General features: G+C 50.9%; 1 protein-coding gene across 4 annotated transcripts in view; it reads right to left on the bottom strand.

Moving 5' to 3' along the window:
* The window catches only part of MLLT6 (MLLT6, PHD finger containing), a 45,990-nt gene extending 32,979 nt beyond the window's left edge, over positions 1–13,011 (bottom strand). For 2 of the 4 annotated variants that reach the window (XM_086766914.1, XM_086766915.1), the window contains exons 1-6: positions 12,903–13,011; positions 9,437–9,552; positions 4,421–4,475; positions 2,258–2,367; positions 1,696–1,799; positions 894–987 (exon numbers count right to left, since the gene is read on the bottom strand). In XM_086766914.1, the coding sequence (XP_086623040.1) occupies positions 894–987; positions 1,696–1,799; positions 2,258–2,367; positions 4,421–4,475; positions 9,437–9,552; positions 12,903–13,011 (588 nt within the window). The remainder of the gene's footprint in view (positions 1–893; positions 988–1,695; positions 1,800–2,257; positions 2,368–4,420; positions 4,476–9,436; positions 9,553–12,902) is intronic. The other 2 variants (XM_086766917.1, XM_086766918.1) reach the window with 1 other exon arrangement.
* Between the last annotated feature and the right edge of the window lie 4,444 nt (positions 13,012–17,455).

Genomic DNA, 17,455 nt, shown 5'->3' with positions numbered 1-17,455 from the left:
ACAGCAATGTAAATAGTGGCAGCAAGGTTGCTCAGATAAGCCAACAGATGAGCAGCCGTGTCCGTGAGCAGGGTGTGGGAGGATGCCCTGCTCTAGACTCCGGGCACTAGCAGAAGTCCTGCTGTCTCTCTCAGCATCAGTAAACTCGATACAGAGCCACCCCTGTGTCAGATACCAAGGGTACCTGATGGGCAGGGACGGCGTCCTCCGGTCCGACTTTGAGGGGCAGCTCAGCGGATCGCTCACTGTACGCGACAGCACTGATAACAGGAAGGAAAGTGGGAAAGGCCAGCAACAAAGGAGCCACTGAGACACAAAGCTGCAGTGAAACGATCGAGTTGCCTTTTTGCTGGGAGGGAGAGCAGGTGTCTACTCATTATGCAGAATAGGAAAAGGGTTCCTCTCTTTCCTCTTGGTACTGCAATTAACAGGGGGAAGTCCTTTGCCCCAATTATCCCTCAAACAGTGAATGACTCCACGTCTCTTCTGGGCTGCCTCTGTCCTCGGGCAGAAGTTCTGGCTATTCTGTGTTATGCCCTCCTGCCCAGTGTGCCCGAGCTACACCCCTAACTCCCTGCAGCATCACACACCACGGCTGCTCTCCTTTCTTGGGATTTACCTTTCAGCCATACAGAGTGGGTCAGGGAAGCCAAAACAGAGGGGAAGAATTCGACTCCTCGTTTTGAAAACGGGTTTAAATGTGCTATAGAAATGCAAAATACAAATTAATCTTTATTCCTAAGTGACTCTGACTGAACGGCTGAAAAGGGAAGCAGGCGGCAGACCTTGTTTATGTGTTCTTGGCACTTCTTACTGAGCACAGATACAATCTAGGATGAAGATGATGCCATTTATGTGACACAAAGCTCCACGGCACAGATGAAGAAACTCACCATTTTATTGAAGTGGTACTTGCAGTAGCCACAATATTTGACATTGTCGACTTCTAGGACTTCCTCTTCACACAAGAGGCCAGCCATCTGGGCACTGAAATACATGCAATGAGGAGGAGATAAAGCAAATTGTGCAGCCAGACCACATACAGCATCGAAGGGCAAAGAATAGCTCAGGACACCCAGGCAAGGTCTTGATGTTTCCTAGGACAGGCTTGGCAAATGGTACGCAAGAAGGGGAAAAAAGCCCAGGCTATTTTAAACTCATATCGAGATCTTCAAAATTGTCAGTACTTTTCTAACAGATTGTCTTGCAATTTTTGTTTTCCTTAAGGGAGGCCTGGGAGACCGGTAACAATTCCAACGAAAGATGTATCATGAGCAAGGAATCCATGTAAAGCTGGGAATCTCCCTGTTCTACTAACGGGCAATGTTGTTTTCAGGCTGCGAGGGTACATGAGGATATCTGCCCTTAAAATCACATCATCTAGATGATACTCTCGCATGTGCTCTGCTGGAGAAGGAACATTCCTGGGTTGTGACTCATCTCTTCTCTTCTTGGATTCCACACAGTCTTAGGGAAATCCCCAGCCTTCTCAGCAGGGAAGGCTTAGTGGTGAAACCTCAGCCTTCCTGGGGAAGTTCTCCTCACAAACGAGCACGGATGAGACACCGCTTGCACAAAATAAACCCAGAGTGATGAGCCCAGCTCCCCACACCACCCATTTGGTGCAGCCTCAACGCCACAGCAGCAAAACCAAGAGCTGGGGCTGTTCTTGGAGTGATGCTGTGGGGAACTCACCAGGTGACATGGAAAGCTTGCCGGCAGCCGTGTCGGTTACAGGCCATGCATGCTCCCGAAGCTGCTTTGCTCTCCCTGCCCTGCTCTTCACAGATGTAGCAGGTCTGCAAAGAACAGGAAAAGTGCTCACTCAAAGAGGGAAAGTGTCTACTTCACTCTCACTGTTCACCAGGAGACAAAGCCTTCAAGAGCTCATAACTCTGTGTCCAGTTATCTCCCTCCTATGACAACAGTTCTGAGTTATTTCTCAGTGGCATGCACAAAAGTCACACATCTTCTTTTTCTCCCCAAGTAACAACTGTGTCAGATCAAAACGTACAGTGACCAACAGGCAACTCCAAGGCAGAGACTGCTCAAGTTGCGGGGAGCTGGGGAAGAGAGAAATGGAGGACCAAAAAGCTATTTGCAAGAATGGGGATTTCTTTTGTTAATTATTTTTAAAAGAATCAGAGTACCTGGAAATTAAAATAAATTGGACAGGAGATGTGGCAGAATAAGATGACCCCAAAAAGCCGAGGCAGGGCAAGTACACCTGGGCAGCAGGAGAAAGAGACGGCCTTACCTTGTTGAAGCGGTCGTGGGGAACGTATTGCAGGACAATCGGCTCCATGGTGAGCACGTTGGCAAACTGCACCTCTGGGATGTACAAAGCACAGACGACGTGGGCCCACCCTGGGGAAGCAAACGAGGCAGAGAGCAGAGATTCACGTGGGGCAACCCAGAAAAGACAAACTCAGACAGGGCTGCAGACAAGCACGGGAGGGAGAGAAGGAAGAGTGGAGGAGGGGAGCCAACTTAAGTGAGACGTTAGATTTGAAATACGGCTTGTTGTAACTTGGATAGGAATAAAATCCTTTGTGGCTGAGAGACAGGTACTACCTCCAAATTAAATAAGCAAGCAGAGATTTCTTTGGGAAAACAAATGCACAATGATTATCATTCTTAAAAGCACCCTCTTGAGACTTGAGACCCATAGATGAAGACCTAACCAAGCCCAGGAAAAGCACCCAAGCAGTACGTGATGCTGATGGGACAGGTGTGACATGTAGACCCATGCCACTAGAAACAAAGCTCCCCTTATGGTCTCATATCAACGGCTAAAGAAGGCTCTCTTTGAGCAAGTCAGGTTAGATTAAAATCTAAATCCACCAAGACACTTCCCAAATCAGGTGTGTACGTTGAAATCCGTCTTGTCAGGACAGAACTGAGAAAGTTTGGAGGTCCTTGGGGCCTTTGGGGGCTGATCTCTACGTGTATGGCTACTGCCCTGGAAGGATTTAGCTAGAATTAGGATGGATTCACCTGGGCAGGCAGAACCAAACTCCGTGATTACAGAATCATACAGCACTGTAAGTACTCGGGCTACGTATTCGGTACAGTAGCATGGCTGTAACACTTCTTGTGCCTGTCTACACAGACCTGACCAAACCACGCAAGAACAAGTTTGGAAGAAGATGCTATGTTATCCTAAAACAATCCCCCAACACAATACCCATGCTATTGCACTAAGGCTCTTGGCACTTATGACCAGCTCTAGCAGATGCTTCTTGTTGTGGTTTAACCCCAGTCACCAATTGAGTACCACACAGCCGCTCGCTCACCCTCCTCCTCCCCGGGATGATGTGGAGAGAATTGGAAAGAAAGGAAAACTTGTGGGTTGAGAAAAAGACAATTTACTAGGCCAGCAAAGGAAATTAATAATAAGAATACACAAATACACACTTTATCACCACCTGATGATTGATACAGCCTGTCACATGCAGCGATCACAGAACAGAACCCGAGAGAGAAAGAGAGCAAGACAGCTGTCTGCTGGCCAACCCTCACTTATACACCAAGCATGACATTTATGGTATGGAACACTTTCTTTGGCCAGTTTGGGTCAGCTGTAGTGGCCCCTCCCAGCTTCCTGCACCTGCACATTAGTGAAACCTGGGAAGCTGAAAAAGCCCTTCATCTCTTTAGCAACAACTAATAACATCACTGTATTATCAACACTCTTCAGATGCCAAATCCCATACTAAACCCAAAACACAGCAGCTGCCGGGAAGAAAATTACCTCCATCCCAGCCAAAACCAGGACACTTCTACAAAACATCCTGGACTTGCCTAACTTAACTCTTTCTGTATGAAGGTAAGTGGCAGGTAGGTAGAGAAGCCTTTCTGAAAAATAAGGTTTTGAGAAAAATTAAGTTTGATCTGTACAGCCAGTAGCATCAATAGCTACAAGCTCTGACAACTGAAATCAGACTCCTCAGCACTTCACTTCAGGCTGAGAAGTGTCAACGATGAGCAGATAAGTCCTGCAGAGAAAAACCACGTCCTGGTCCCAGCTCTCGATTGGGGACTCCAGTCTGGGGCTCTGTGAATCTGAGGATCACTCTGCTGCTGTGCAAGCACGCAGCAAGTAACTCAGCAACTTCCACGTTTCTGAAAACAACGCCAGATCCTGCACTGATTCCTACACAGTTAAACTTAACAAATTGCACATCTCAGAGGCTGTGCTTCGACGCCAGCCAGACCCTAGGGAAAGGCCTTCTCGCTGTGGAGGCTTCAGAAAGTGAAGTTTTGTCAGAAAACGGCAGAGTGCTTTCATTGCTCTGGAGCCTCCAGCCTTCCCCTCCTGGTGACACAGGCTCAGAAATGAATTATTTTGAGCCCGGGACAGCTGCTGAGTCCCGGGAGGCTCCGCACAACACACTGGGCTCCGCGCAGAGGTACTCACCTCCGTTGTCGGTCCGTTTCAGGGCTCCATCTTTGTGGGGACACAGTTCACATCTCTTGAAATTAAGCAGAAACAACAAGTTTAATCTAACTCCCAGGGGCGTGGGGCCAGAAAAGAGATGATTCATTTACAACATGGTTATGAAAGATGGGGCTGCTTTCAAAGAGAGGAAGTGGAAGAAGGGCTGAGAGTGGTTTGGGTGCAAAGAGATACTCTGACACAGCTCGATATCGTCCTGTCTGACAAGAACGTGTTTCAAGCCTCAGCCCAAGAGCCACGGGGCTACAAGCGAACCTTGACTTTCACGGGGCTTTTTAAAAAAAGAAGTTTTAGTCTTTGCGGTTGGGGAGTAAAACTGAAAACCATGACTCAGAGAGCAGAAGGCAAATAAAAAGAAGCCATTATCTATCTTTGCCTCTTTCCTTCCTTCCTTCTCTCTTTCTCTTGTGATATTTTTTCCAGTCCCATGAGAGGTGGGTGAGGCTGTCACGACATTTTTGCTGGCAGGGCGTGGGGGGACACGGTGAGTCCGGCCACAACGGCAAGGACCAGCGGTGGGCACTCGGCTTTCGCCAAAAGCCAGCCTTGGGGGCGGCTGAGGTGTGATGGAGACAGCGTGAGGGGAACGCCGGCACTGGAGAGTCCCTGCCGCCCGGGAGGCTGAGGAAGCTCTCTCGACACCATCGTCCCAGGCACGAGGCCGCAGGCCCAGCACCATGATGGGCTGTGAGGGACGGGAGCGACTCTGCGGCCCAATCCGTGCCCAGTCACTAATGGATGCTTTTGGGGAAACCGTGAGGAGGAGACATGCTGGTTCCTCCACCGGCAGGCCAGCAGCCACAGGCTGATCGGAGGCAAGTCCTCTCACACCAGGGGCAGCCCCAAACTCACCAAAGGGTCTCCCTCACGGCAGGGGCGGGACCGACCTCGCCCCCACCATGCGTGGCGGGCAAAGGGGTGGCGAAGGGACACGGAGAGTCTGGCCAGGCAGGATGGCGAGAGCTGGGCAAACCCAGCGCCACGGTCCTCTGCGCCACTCCTCGCCTCACAGCGGACGGCCAGGCCCTGCACTCGTTTTCCTCCCTGACTAATTTCAGCCAGGCCTGGCTGCCATCGGCCTCCAGCCAGCTCATCGCCACAGGACGGCTCTCCCCCGGCCATAACGCCCTTCAGAAGCATTGGTGGGAGATGGGGCAGTTTTGGGGAACGTTGCCACACATGGGGAACGCGCTCCCAGCCCTGAGGGCTCCTCCCAGGCTCAGCCACCCGAAAACAGTCGTTGTCTTCTCATGGCACCACTCAGGGAAAATTTCTATGTGCTCTTTGTTTTGTTTGACTTTAAAAAAGGCCTGAAAACCTGCAAGGCGCAACCCTTTTCCTTGCCCAGTGAAAACGTCTGATTTGTTAAAAAAACAAAACAAAACAAAACACCAAAAAAAACCCCGTTTCTCTGAGAAAAAATGTGCTCCGTCAGAAAGTTTTGAAATGAGGTGCCTGGTGTCAAAGCGAGACGGTGGCCTGTGCCGCTCTGAGTGTGCGGGACCCGGGGCTCTCGCCTGCTCGTGCTTCGCTGCGATCGCTCTGCTCTGGCGAGCGTAACGGGGCAGGTGCTCCATGAAAACCATCAATGTACTGAGCAATAATCAGCCACGAGCAAAAGCCTCTGCCACCAACTAGTCCCCGAGGACCTTCCACAGAGGTGGTTTTCCTCCAGCAAGCTCAAGGTTTCCTCTGCTGAGGTTTTACCTCCTGGACAGAAGGGCACAATAAATAGGATTGCAACACCACGGGCAGCAGGGAGGCTCAGCTCGATCCTCCAGCGCTTTCTTGGGAGCCAAACGTGCGGGGCTGTCAAAGGGACACCTTTGGCAAGCAGAAAATCTCTGCGATAACGTATAAATAAGAGATGAGGGGACAAAGACCAGTGCCGTTGCCGGCAGCCCGTCTCGCTTTCCCCGCAGCGTGGTCTGAAGCACGGCTGGACGGTCACAGGAGGTGTTTCTCACTGCTCCTGGTTAGGCCCGGGCTGCGGGCTGGAGAGCTGCTCTCACAATTACTATGGAAAGCCCGGCAGAGCCAAGACAGAAAAAGAACTGGGTTAAGGGAGACACTGTAATAAGAAATTTGCACTTGAAAAGGCCCCTCCGCTCTCCCCTCCACCCCCCAGATCAAAGCGGCTCTCCCACCATGCGATTAGCAAAGCTCTGATTGTAACAAGAGGGGTTAACAGCTCCATCGGCCCCACACAAGACTTTTAATAGCCCTGCCTCTAAATGACAGCCAAAGCCTTCACATGATCCCTCACATGAGTGCCCTCTGGCCATTGCAGCTCACCGGGCTTCCCAGACAATTTGATTACAAAGTGGATGGGCTTTCAGTTGCTTACTGTAAGCACAATAGCATCCACAGCATCCTCCGGGGACCTGAGCATCTGAGGAGGGGTTACGAGCTGGGATTAGCGGTACCTCTTCCTCTCACTCAACCTGCACAGGCCGAGGCACTCTCCGGGATTTCTAGTTCAGCTCTGGGAAAAGAGCAGAGCCTGGCTGATTTAAACCAGGTTGTGATGGGCAAGGTTAGAGCTCCCGACCCCCTGGGGCTTCTCACTGCGGGGTCTACCGCCAAGCCAGTACACCTGCCGACTAAGTTAGGGCTGCCGAGCTCTCCAAAGCTGAAAGAGGGGATGGAGTCCATCTTCTCAAAGGAGAGCCACAGACATCTGGAGATCTATGTTTTAAAAAACTCACTGAGGAGTGCAATAGTCTCCATGCCTCCATATCTCCTTTTCAAAGCAAAAGTATAAATATTTCGCCAATAATTATGTTTGGTACGGACAAAGCTTGTAAACTGCTTACAGATTCTTCCGTAACGGCAGGTGTGGGAAGAAAAACATTGCTGTTTTTCAAAGGAGTTTGCCACACAGTCATTATGAAAGAAATACGAATACCAATTTGCCCTGCTGTTGTTGGCAGGGTATTTAGTGCTCCAACAGCAGCATCTCTCCTTCCAGATCCTGAGGGCAGTGCCTGCAGGCCGATAGTGCCCCTTTCACAGCTGGGGAAAGCCAGGCACGGAGAGGGGCAGTGGAACCCCGGGGCAGTGGAGGAACCATGCCCTCCAGCCTCGCTGGACCACGGAGCCCACATTCAAAGTGGTTTAGCAACAGAGCCATGCACAGATCTCGTAAGACCTGACTCATTTCCCTTACTCTGATCATGCTGCTCCCTACATCAAAGAACCAGATTCTTTTTAAGTATTTACCCATCTGCGTGTCTGTTGCTATGACTGCTGGTGTTTAACTGAAAAGGTGAGGGATTTAGATAGGAAATCATCCCCAGCTCTGCTTAGGAAGGAAGATTATCGCTGCTCAGTTATTATAGTGGCAGGGCTGAATGCCACAGGACTGAATGGCATGACCAAAGCCCACCACGCATTGTCGAGCAGATTTGGCTGAGGGCGAGTCAAAGCAGGAGCCACCTGCGGGGATATTGTTTCCCCGATACCTCGGAGGCAGTTTGAAGTGTACAACGTGCAAGTGAAAAGTTACGGTCCTTGCAACCAGCACAGGTGAGGAGGACTTGTGTGTACCTGCAGCACCACAGCTCCCACTGAATTGTCGCTAACGCTGAAGAACTTCCCTCTGCCTGCACGGCTGGGAGAGCGGGGGGAAGGAGCCCCACGAAATCCAAATTCCTTTCTTTGCTATGAAACTATCTGCAGGATGTAGAACCATTCAAAGACACATTTGATCTTCTTTACTGCAGTGCACATAAAAGCAGCATCTTACAATGGGAAAAGAGCTCAGGTCTGAGGGTCTGGTCTTGTTTACACTCCCCGTTCCAATGAGGAACGAGTTAATCCAATGTAGAAGGCATGGTACAGATACCTAATTCCCCCATTCTCTCATCTTTGCCAAGTTCTTCGCCCATCTGTGAAACAGATTAAACTTTTGTACTGCAGCAAGCAGAGCCCAGCTGAGATGGAGCACGCTATCTGCTCAGGGCTGCACAGACCCGCAGATTCAGAGGTCACCTACACCAGCTTCGCTAGCTGTGTACCTTAGAACATTTTACCTAAACCCGTTCAGAAAGCAGCGCAGGCATTAACAAACATGGTTTGTGCTGAGTGAGGCCTTCGATATTTGAGGAAAGTCCAAGTTCAATTTAAATCTATCTTTAAGGAGGCAAAGGGGGGAGCTATCTTGGATTTACCGCACGGGAAAAGCAGCACCAGGGCACAACCAACGTGTTGAAGACCTGCGCCCCGGCGCCTGGGCAGCCGGCTGCTGCGCCCGGATCTGATACGGGCTCGCATGGGAAGCTGTTGCAGAGTAGCTGCTGCGCTACGAACTCACAGCCCCCTTCACTGCATAAATAACTCTGCCACACAGACGAACCTGAGAGGCAGTCCTGGCCTGATTATTTCCACTTCCCTGCCTCACCGGGAAATGCCAGAATTAATTAAGAACATTTGTAAAGTGTTCTATACTGCTTAAATTGCTACTTAGACCGAAACTAAACCCTGATCCAGCTTCCTGTCACTTTCTCTGCTGCTTTACAAACTGGGAAGACTTTATGCAGGAGACTGTTGCTGCGAGATACGAATGCCAATCCATCCTGTCAGTCAGCAGGATAACTCTGACAGTACAGCAGCACCTCAGGTGATGCCAACTTCCCTCCGCTCCAAAACTTCCTGAGGAGCTGAACAGAAAAAGCAGCATGGAAACCAGCTTCTAGAAGAATGCCATTATTTTTTTAGAAGATTGGTCTCCAAACTAAAAAAAAATTGTCATGATAACTTGCTTAAAAGCACCTCTGGTTGCATCTTCATCAAAACGGCTGATAGCACTGTACAAAATGGTTTGATGCAATTATTCCTACTGTATAAACAAGCCGCAGCAGGTTACAAAGGCAGAGCTGGGATTACCAGCACAGGAGTGCTGAAATGCCAGGCTCTGTCACTTCTGCCAGAGGACCACACTGCTTCCAGCAGAGACACGAAGGGCATGGAACGGACCTGTTCAGTGTTGGTACAAGCGTGCTTCGTACTCACCACCCGGGCGGCTCTCTCTTGAGATTCACATTTACGACAGAACCAGGGTCCTGTAGGAACCTGAACAATTCCATAGCAAGCTGGAAGAAAAATGAAGAGAGTTCATTTGACCATCTTTAAATCGACTGTTTGATTTCTCAGGTATATATAAAACTTTGACAGAGCTGTTATCGATCAGAGATAGGTGACAAAGACAAAAATTACACCTACAACACATTTTATTCCCCCTCCTAGTTTCCATACCCAGCAACCACAGACAGCCTTTTGCAAGAGGTCCAGTGTGATACATGTATTCAAGTTTTCAAATAAGCTCACGTCCAGTATGACAGATTCCTATGAGAATCTGTCCTAAGTGGGAATGGAGTGCTTCGTAAACTGTGTCTAATTCTGGTCTGGCAAACATGAATGGAGCAATTTCTCACCCCTTAACTTTTCAAGTGTCCTAGTGACCTAAATATAAAATTACAAAGTGGATGGCTATGAAGCACCTTAATCACAATTAGGACAAAGACAGAATCTCAGCATCGTGAGGGAAATCACCTCGGTGAGAATTCAGAGACAGACACCAAGCAAAACTCCTTTACCCTGCACACCCTCAAGTCTGTAGGTCCCGCCCAGCGGCAGCCCTTCACAGCATGCTTCCAGGATCAGGCTTCAGGCTTTTCAGGACTGCTCCTGGGAACAGGTTCTGTGTTAATACAAGTCTCCAGCTGATAACCCAACAAAACTGCTGTTCTTATCCAGCTATACCATGCGTCCCTCCTGCTTTCTACATCACTGCTGACGGCCTCGGGGTCTCCCTCTGCAAGCTGCAGCTCCAGCTTCTCTAAAATTAGCTCCCTTCTCTGATGGGACAACGCTGCTTGAAGACTGTTCACCTTCTTCAGCAACCTTCTCCCTCTAACCGTCCAAGGGTGGTCTTTGTGAGTCCCGAAGGAAGCGTTTCTGACCCTGAAGGGGCTCTCGGCCACCACGCAGGTGGTGCAAAGCAACAGCGGCTGGTAAAGATAGCAGTAAGAAGTAAGGCTGTGCATCTCAGACGAGGGCATAAGAAAGAAGAAATGATATCTTCCTTATTCCACCTTCAGATGCAAGCTGGCAGTTGGAATGGAATCCCAGTCACTCGAGACACTTGAAACTAGGTTGGACAAAGCATCTGAAAATATCCTGCTGGAAGCAATCCGGTGATGTTCCCTGGGGGACGGACCAGACAGGGCCCGCAATAGGTTCTCTCCGTCTCTCTAATGTCTGTTATTCCACATCAGCCAGGAAAACGAACGCAACTGTAGAGTTAAACCGAAAGAGCTGACTGCAAGATGAGCCAAGGCGTACCCGTAAGAAAATAGAAACTACATGAAAGCAACGGCAGAGGAGCCTGCCTTGGGTCCATCTTTAGCAGCGGGCTCGGGGCCAAAAGCAAGCACTCAGCTGGAGCCAGTGCGAGCTTCCATGCCCACTGCTCCAGAAAGGACGAAAACAAGGAAAAACTCAGAACACAAGTAAGGCAGAGTTGAAAATAAGACTTGCAATCAGATGTTTTTGTTAACATTTTAAATTTTTCACTGGGAGGATATGATTTCTAACCACCGTCACAGAAACGGTACCGATATTTTTAAGAATCAGCCCTAATGTGCAGCTATCACATAAGTTTAAAGAAACCCACAGGGTTCTTTATTTAACTGTACAATCATTTCAAAAGGTAACTTTGGTTTTGTGGATATTCAAGCAGTACAAACGGATACCAAACCCAGTGTGTGACTGCACGGAATGAGACTAGATGACCCAGATGATCCCCTGGAGCGGTTTGCTTCTACTGAAGAACGAAAAGCCTACCAGAACACCCCACTACTGCTGGGTCTGTGAGCAGGCTTTAGAAAGAGGGTCGAAGAACATCCACTACACACTGCTACGCGTCTCATGAATTACTGTATCCTGAAGGACTCTTACAAGACCTAAATAGCAGCTGTGTTTCCCAAACTCCCAACCACTGTCCGCTCTGAGACTCCGCCAACGCGTCCCGACTCTACCGAAACAACGGCACGCGCCCGCTGCCCCGCCGCCGCAGCAAACGGCAAACACGTCCAGCCTCCCTGTGCGGGCCTGGAAACAGGCACCCTAAAAACCAACAGCATTGCACATTTGAAACTCTTCTGGCCAGCAAACAAGAGTGTTTACACTGATCTTAGGAGTGGGCGGAAGGATGCCAATGCCCTTTATCTCCCTCCAAAAAAAAACCCAGAGCGATGAAGAAACCTATTCTCCAGCGTGTGGTTTGACAAATAAAGGGAAGAATGGTAGACTTACACCAGCAATATTAAATAGAAAGAAGCGTCCTTCCAGAGAGACCCTCGTCCTGCTGGGTCGCTTAGAGCCGCCCTGGAGAGGCTGCCTGATGACAGGAGACACCCGAATGAAGAGAAATCCCCCGCGAGCTTCGCTTCCTCCTTTTAACTGGTTTCAACTCCCCGCCAGTCACCTGGTTGTAAGCAACTTCTTGCCGAAGCGGCGAGCACGGGTACACCAAACGTAGAAAAAGCAAACGAAAGCCCAGCCTCCAGACCCGGAGCCCCGCGCCTGCCAGGCGGGCAGGCCGAGCGGGACGTGTTCACCGGAGACGGGAGCGTGCATCCAGGCACCGGGGAGAGGCTGTACGGACAGGCCGGCGAGGGGCTGGTGGATGGACAGCATAATAGCAGATGGAAAAATGGACACGCCAGATGAGGCCAGCAACCTTCGTGTTCCTCAAAACAAACCAACCAGGATAATCACCCTGCCTTTCTGCTGGATTTGAACGACAGCAAACACGCATTTTACATTTTTGTTGTTGTTCAGAGACCTGAGGACAAACTTTCCAGTCCATGCCGTGTGCTAGGGGCGTGCTCCAAGTCATTTAAAATGCAAATAGCCCATATCTCTGGGAGGAGGAGGGCTGCCTTCCTCCCTGCCCTTGGCGGAGGCAGCTCCGGGCCCCGCGGCCGCCCCCGGCGGGGGTTCCCCGGGCCCACGGGCGGCACCGGACCCCCGCGGCCGGCTGCCGCTCTGCCCAGCCCGGCGCTGCCCTCCTCCCGGCCCGGGGCTGGGCGGCCCGCCCTTCCCGGGACACCGGGGGGCACCCGGGCGGACCCCCCGCCCCTCCGCGGAAGGACGCGGCCATCGGTCCCCTGATAACGAGCCCCCCCCGGTACCGAGCCCCGGGAGCTTTGTGCCCCCCCTCCCGGGGCGCAGCTGATGGCCAACTCCGCTCCCCCCCCGCCTCCTCCGCCGAGCCAGGCCAGCGGCGACACCGTTATTTTGAACAATAGGGAGAAAACAAAGCCCCCCCCCCGCCCCCCCTCGCGCCCCCACCCGCGGGTCTCCCGGCGGCGGGGCCGGGCCCGGCGCTGGCGGGCCGGCGCGGCGCGGCGCGGTGCGGGGCGGTGCGGTGCCTTACCTTGGTGCACCGCCACATTGCAGCCGTGCCCGTCGCAGTACACCAGCGGGTTCTCCGCCCAGCCCCGCTCATCAGAACAGACACAGCAGCCTCCCACCATCTCCTTCATACTTCCATGAGGGTTTCCTTCCCCCCCGCCTCCCTCTACGCACACACTCCTCCCTCCTCCTCCTCCTCCTCCTCTCCTCCTCCTCCGCGCTCCCCCCTCCCCTCCCTTTCACACGAGGGGCGCGGAGGGTGCCCGACACCCCCCCCGGGGACGGCGGCGCGGAGCCGGGCGGGGATCGGGGCGGGGGGGGACACACGGCCACACACCCCCCCTGGGGCGGCGCGCCCCGCGCCCGTGCCCACGCACGGACACACACACAGCCCCCCCCCGCGCTGTACAATCATGGCTGCGCCGCCCGCACGCTCCGGTAAAATTTGAGGTTCAGGGATTGCAGGCTGGCTGGGTCGGGTGCATTTCTCTGAGCGTGCGAGATTAATTGGGTTTTTACGTTTTTTTTGTTTTGGTTTTTTTTTGTTTGTTTGTTTGTTTGTTTTTTTAATCCCTCCGGCCGCTTCATGTTGCATCTTTACGTTTTTGTTCGCCCCCGCCCCCGAGCAAACCGAGCAGGAATCCGAGCGTGCACCCGTGTGTGCAAACCGCTGGGTGCGTGCCCGAGCCAGCCAACATGGATCGCTCCGCAGGGATGAGCCGGGACCGCTCCGCAAATCCCATTATCCCGCATCGCTCCCCTCCAGCGCCACCGCCCGTCCCGGCCGCCGCTCCTCCGGGAGCAGCCCTTAACCCCTTGGCACCTGTTTTGTTGGCTTCGCATGGAAAGAGAAAAATAGAAAAAAAAAAAACAAACAAACAAAAAAACCAAACCCCTTGGAGATGTATGGCCAGCAGGAGAAGCGTCAGAAATCAGGTGGAAAACAAGGAAAAAATGTATAATCCTGAAGTATAGTGAGTAGTGCTGTATGGGATTGCACCTGCCGGTCCCGTAAATCCACACATGTCATGAGAGCCCTGGTTCACCGTGAGAAACAGCCCTTGCCTTGGGCACAGCATCCGGAACAGGCAAGGAGACATGCGGAAAACCCAAGCACAGAGCACAAAAATAATTCCATCTTGGACAAGAGGCCTAGGAGGAACCCAAAGAGTTCATGTAACAGGTCCCTACGGCCTCAGCTCCACCTGAAATCATCTGCCCGAGGACACAGAGCAGCTCCCAGGGAATGGAGCCCAGGTCTCATGATCGCTTGTGTAGGTCCTGACCCAGGCACCACGCCGTCCTCGTGGGAAAAAGGATGTGCCTGGTGCCACACTGGGCGAAGAAACAGTGAACAGTAGAAACGTTAATGTACCAGTGAACAGTTACAGTAACAGGGAACGGTAGAAAATGGAACAGTTAACGATTTTTTGCCTGCATTGAGAAAGAAAAAGGTGTCGCCTGAAGCTGCTGTACGGTGCGGTTCTGTTACAGCAGGGCTCTCTGTGGGGCTGATGGAGGAGCGGCATACAGCAGCTTCGATAAAAAGGTGCATGTGAAGGTGCCTGGTTTGTGTTACTGTTTTTCAATTCTGTCTCTGTAAATCCTTGGCATTTTGCAAAAGAAGTGTTGTAAATGAGATCGAAAGGAGAGAGTGTATCTTGCTTGGGAGATGTCGGGGCATCATGGAACCACTGGGCTACCTGACATCTTTTCTCCTTATTCCTCGTGGGTTATGAGCGCTGAAGAGAGATGGTCGTGGTAGTGAAGGAAACATCAAGAAAAAAAAAGACTCAACTGCTTCCAGGAGCAGGCACTTGAAATTGTTTACAGAGGCTGGCATGAGTGTGAGCAGCCAGGAGGCCGGATCCTTCCTCGACGGTCAGTCTCCAAAGCCACCAGTGTTTCTGCAGAAAGATGCCCTTCCCGGAGCACAGCCTCTGTTCTCCCGCCTGCACGCGCATCGCTGCAGCGACTCCACGGCAACTACTCCTGATTTACAGCAGCTTAAATAAAACCAGAAACAGTGTCACCATCTCTTAAACTGGCGACCTTCTTCTTGCTCGAAGTGTTTCCTGTGTGACACGTAGCCTTTGGAAGGTCAGCATATCCTATCGTATAGTTTCTTTTAAAAAAACCTTCTCGTCAGAGAGCAGAGAGGAAACCCATTCCAACAGCCCTAATAATCACCAGTTTAGCATCCTTTATGTTGCACCTGTTCAAGCGTTACATCAAGGGGCTGGAAGGCAGACGGCTCCCTGAGAAGCTGCCTGCTGGGCTGCTGTCTTCCTTTTATTACATTCCTTTGAGAGTCACAGGGGCAGACAATACGTTCACCACATTGCTGGAAATTCACTCAGCCTTAGCTCACTTTTCTGGGAGGGTTTCCCCTCCTCTCCCCCTCTTTTTTTTTTCTTTTATCTATTGTGTTATGAACTTGTTTAAAAGAAAAGGGGGAAAATCTGGCTGCTTGCCTTTGTAACCTGAAGGAGATCCTTGCGGTTTAAGATTGTCTTAGACGACAGGACAAAATGCTAAACATCCGCCGTCCCCGGACGGTCTTGGTTCCAGTTGGCCATGCTAGCAGACACTTGGACTTGAACTGCAAATTTGCCTTTAGGGGATTAAGTTCCAATTTACATAACTAATCCCTGTGGTGAGGAAAGACTAGGCCAGAGAGGAAAGGGCACGAGGGTTTCTTGAGAAAAATTCAGGGGAAAGTTACAACTGTGAAAACTGAGACGTGGAGCTGTGTGATTTATATTGTTAATTTGTTATTTTATTGCTCAGTGTTTTTAAAATGTGGCCGTATGTAGGAAGCAGGCAAAATTCAAGAGGTACGTACCGACTGATGGGAACCACTGTCCTTGCTATCTCAGTCGTGACTGCAGACCTAAGTCGTTGCTAAACTGAGTCCAGAAAATTGTGGGCAAGGAAACCGGCTTCTCCACAGGCTCGTCCAGCATGAGCAGAGCTGTTAGCCCTATCTCTGTCTGCACAGCATTTGCTGCAGATGATCTTTCTTTTTCAGGGGGATCCTTTGCATTCACTTGATTAGTATTTAAAAGTAATGTAAACGTAGTTATTATGCAAGTGCCTGACATGGAAATTCTTGAGATAGAGCAAGTAAAAGGCTCTTACTGGGGTGTAAGGCCATATCATTGCATTTTCCAGATTATTTGCACTTCATCTATTTACCCTATGTTAAAGAGAAGGACCAAAAAAAAGAAAAAAAAATGTGTCTTCCTTATGATAACTCCACGTGCTCTTAGGAAATTTAAAGACTGATCTACATTAGAGAAGCACTTATGGCCCAGCTTACACAAAGGGCCGATGCGAGGAAACACTGGGATGTACGTGCTTAATGGCTTGCAGTGATGGATTGCCTCTCTGAGCAGTATCCCAGCCTTTTCCAACAGCTTCTCCTGGGAACGAAGACCCTTCCTTCCTTCATCTGTGGGGAAACTGTCACTTGCGATTGTCACGAGTAAGGGCTGTAATTTGTCTGGTTCAAGGAGGGCTAAAACTTGCCGAGCTGTGGACAGGCAAACCCGCGCCCCTGCTTAACGAACCCCTTTGCTCTGTCAGATTGTATCTGGTTCCTCTCGGGCGGGTGGGAGGAAGAGGGAATTGTGCAGATAAGAGCAGTAATCCACGCTAGGCAGCCAGATTCCCTGGGGTCGCCAGCAAGAACTGCTCCTTTAGAGCATAAATCTCTCAGTCGGAACCGCGGGATCAGTTCCACAGATAGCGGCGGCAAAGTTTCTCCTCTGTTAGCAGCAGCTGCCGAGGAGGACGTGACACAACCGGAGAACTCTCCAAACCCTATTGCTTTTAGAAAGTTGTTTTCTCATTTCAGACTGAACTTTCCATCCCTCTCACCGCTGCACATGCAGTGAGCTCCTTCATCTCTGCAAACACTTGCCAGCACAGCAAGAAGACGTGTTATTTATACATATGATTTAAACAAAATAATTTTGTTCCACTTTCTTTAAAGCTTTGCCTGTGGTGTTTTTCTCTGTATTCTTTGTTCTGGACACCCTAGCGTCTCAGAACATTGGGAAAGATCATGCTAGTCGTCGAATTTCAAGGCCCACAAGCATCTCTCCGTGCAGAGGTAAATCATCTATGGCAGGGAATTCCTCTGCAAATCTGGAAAGACGGGCTCCAGCTCTGCCGCTGACCTGTTGCAAGACTTTAGGGAAATTATTTTGCTTTTCCCTTCCCTTTTTGCCTCTCCCACGTATAATGCTGCTAGTTCTGGAGTTGTGCTCTCTTTGTGCTGGGTTTGTAAAGGATACAAACTTTTTCCCTTTCTCTCCCTGCAAAATTGGTTGTATTACCCAGCCAAGGTCCATATTCACAGGCCAGTGAGGACAGGGGGCCAATATCTTGCTATTTCTCTACACCGTAGGTGTGGGAGACGTCTTCCGACCCAGTGAAATCTCGGTTGCAGCCAGTGCCGTGGTGCACGTTTTCCTGCGGTCTGCAGGGGCTCGCAACTCTCTTTTCCCATTGTTGGACGAGGAAAAATCCCCCTGAGGTCTGCAAAGGCTTCTCCTGCCCTGCAGGACC

The sequence above is a fragment of the Chlamydotis macqueenii genome, chromosome 25 (genome assembly GCF_036417535.1).
Source record: "Chlamydotis macqueenii isolate bChlMac1 chromosome 25, bChlMac1.mat, whole genome shotgun sequence".
Classification (NCBI taxonomy): domain Eukaryota; kingdom Metazoa; phylum Chordata; class Aves; order Otidiformes; family Otididae; genus Chlamydotis; species Chlamydotis macqueenii.
Note: the sequence above shows the minus strand (reverse complement) of the source record. Positions and strands in the feature narration are given on the sequence as shown.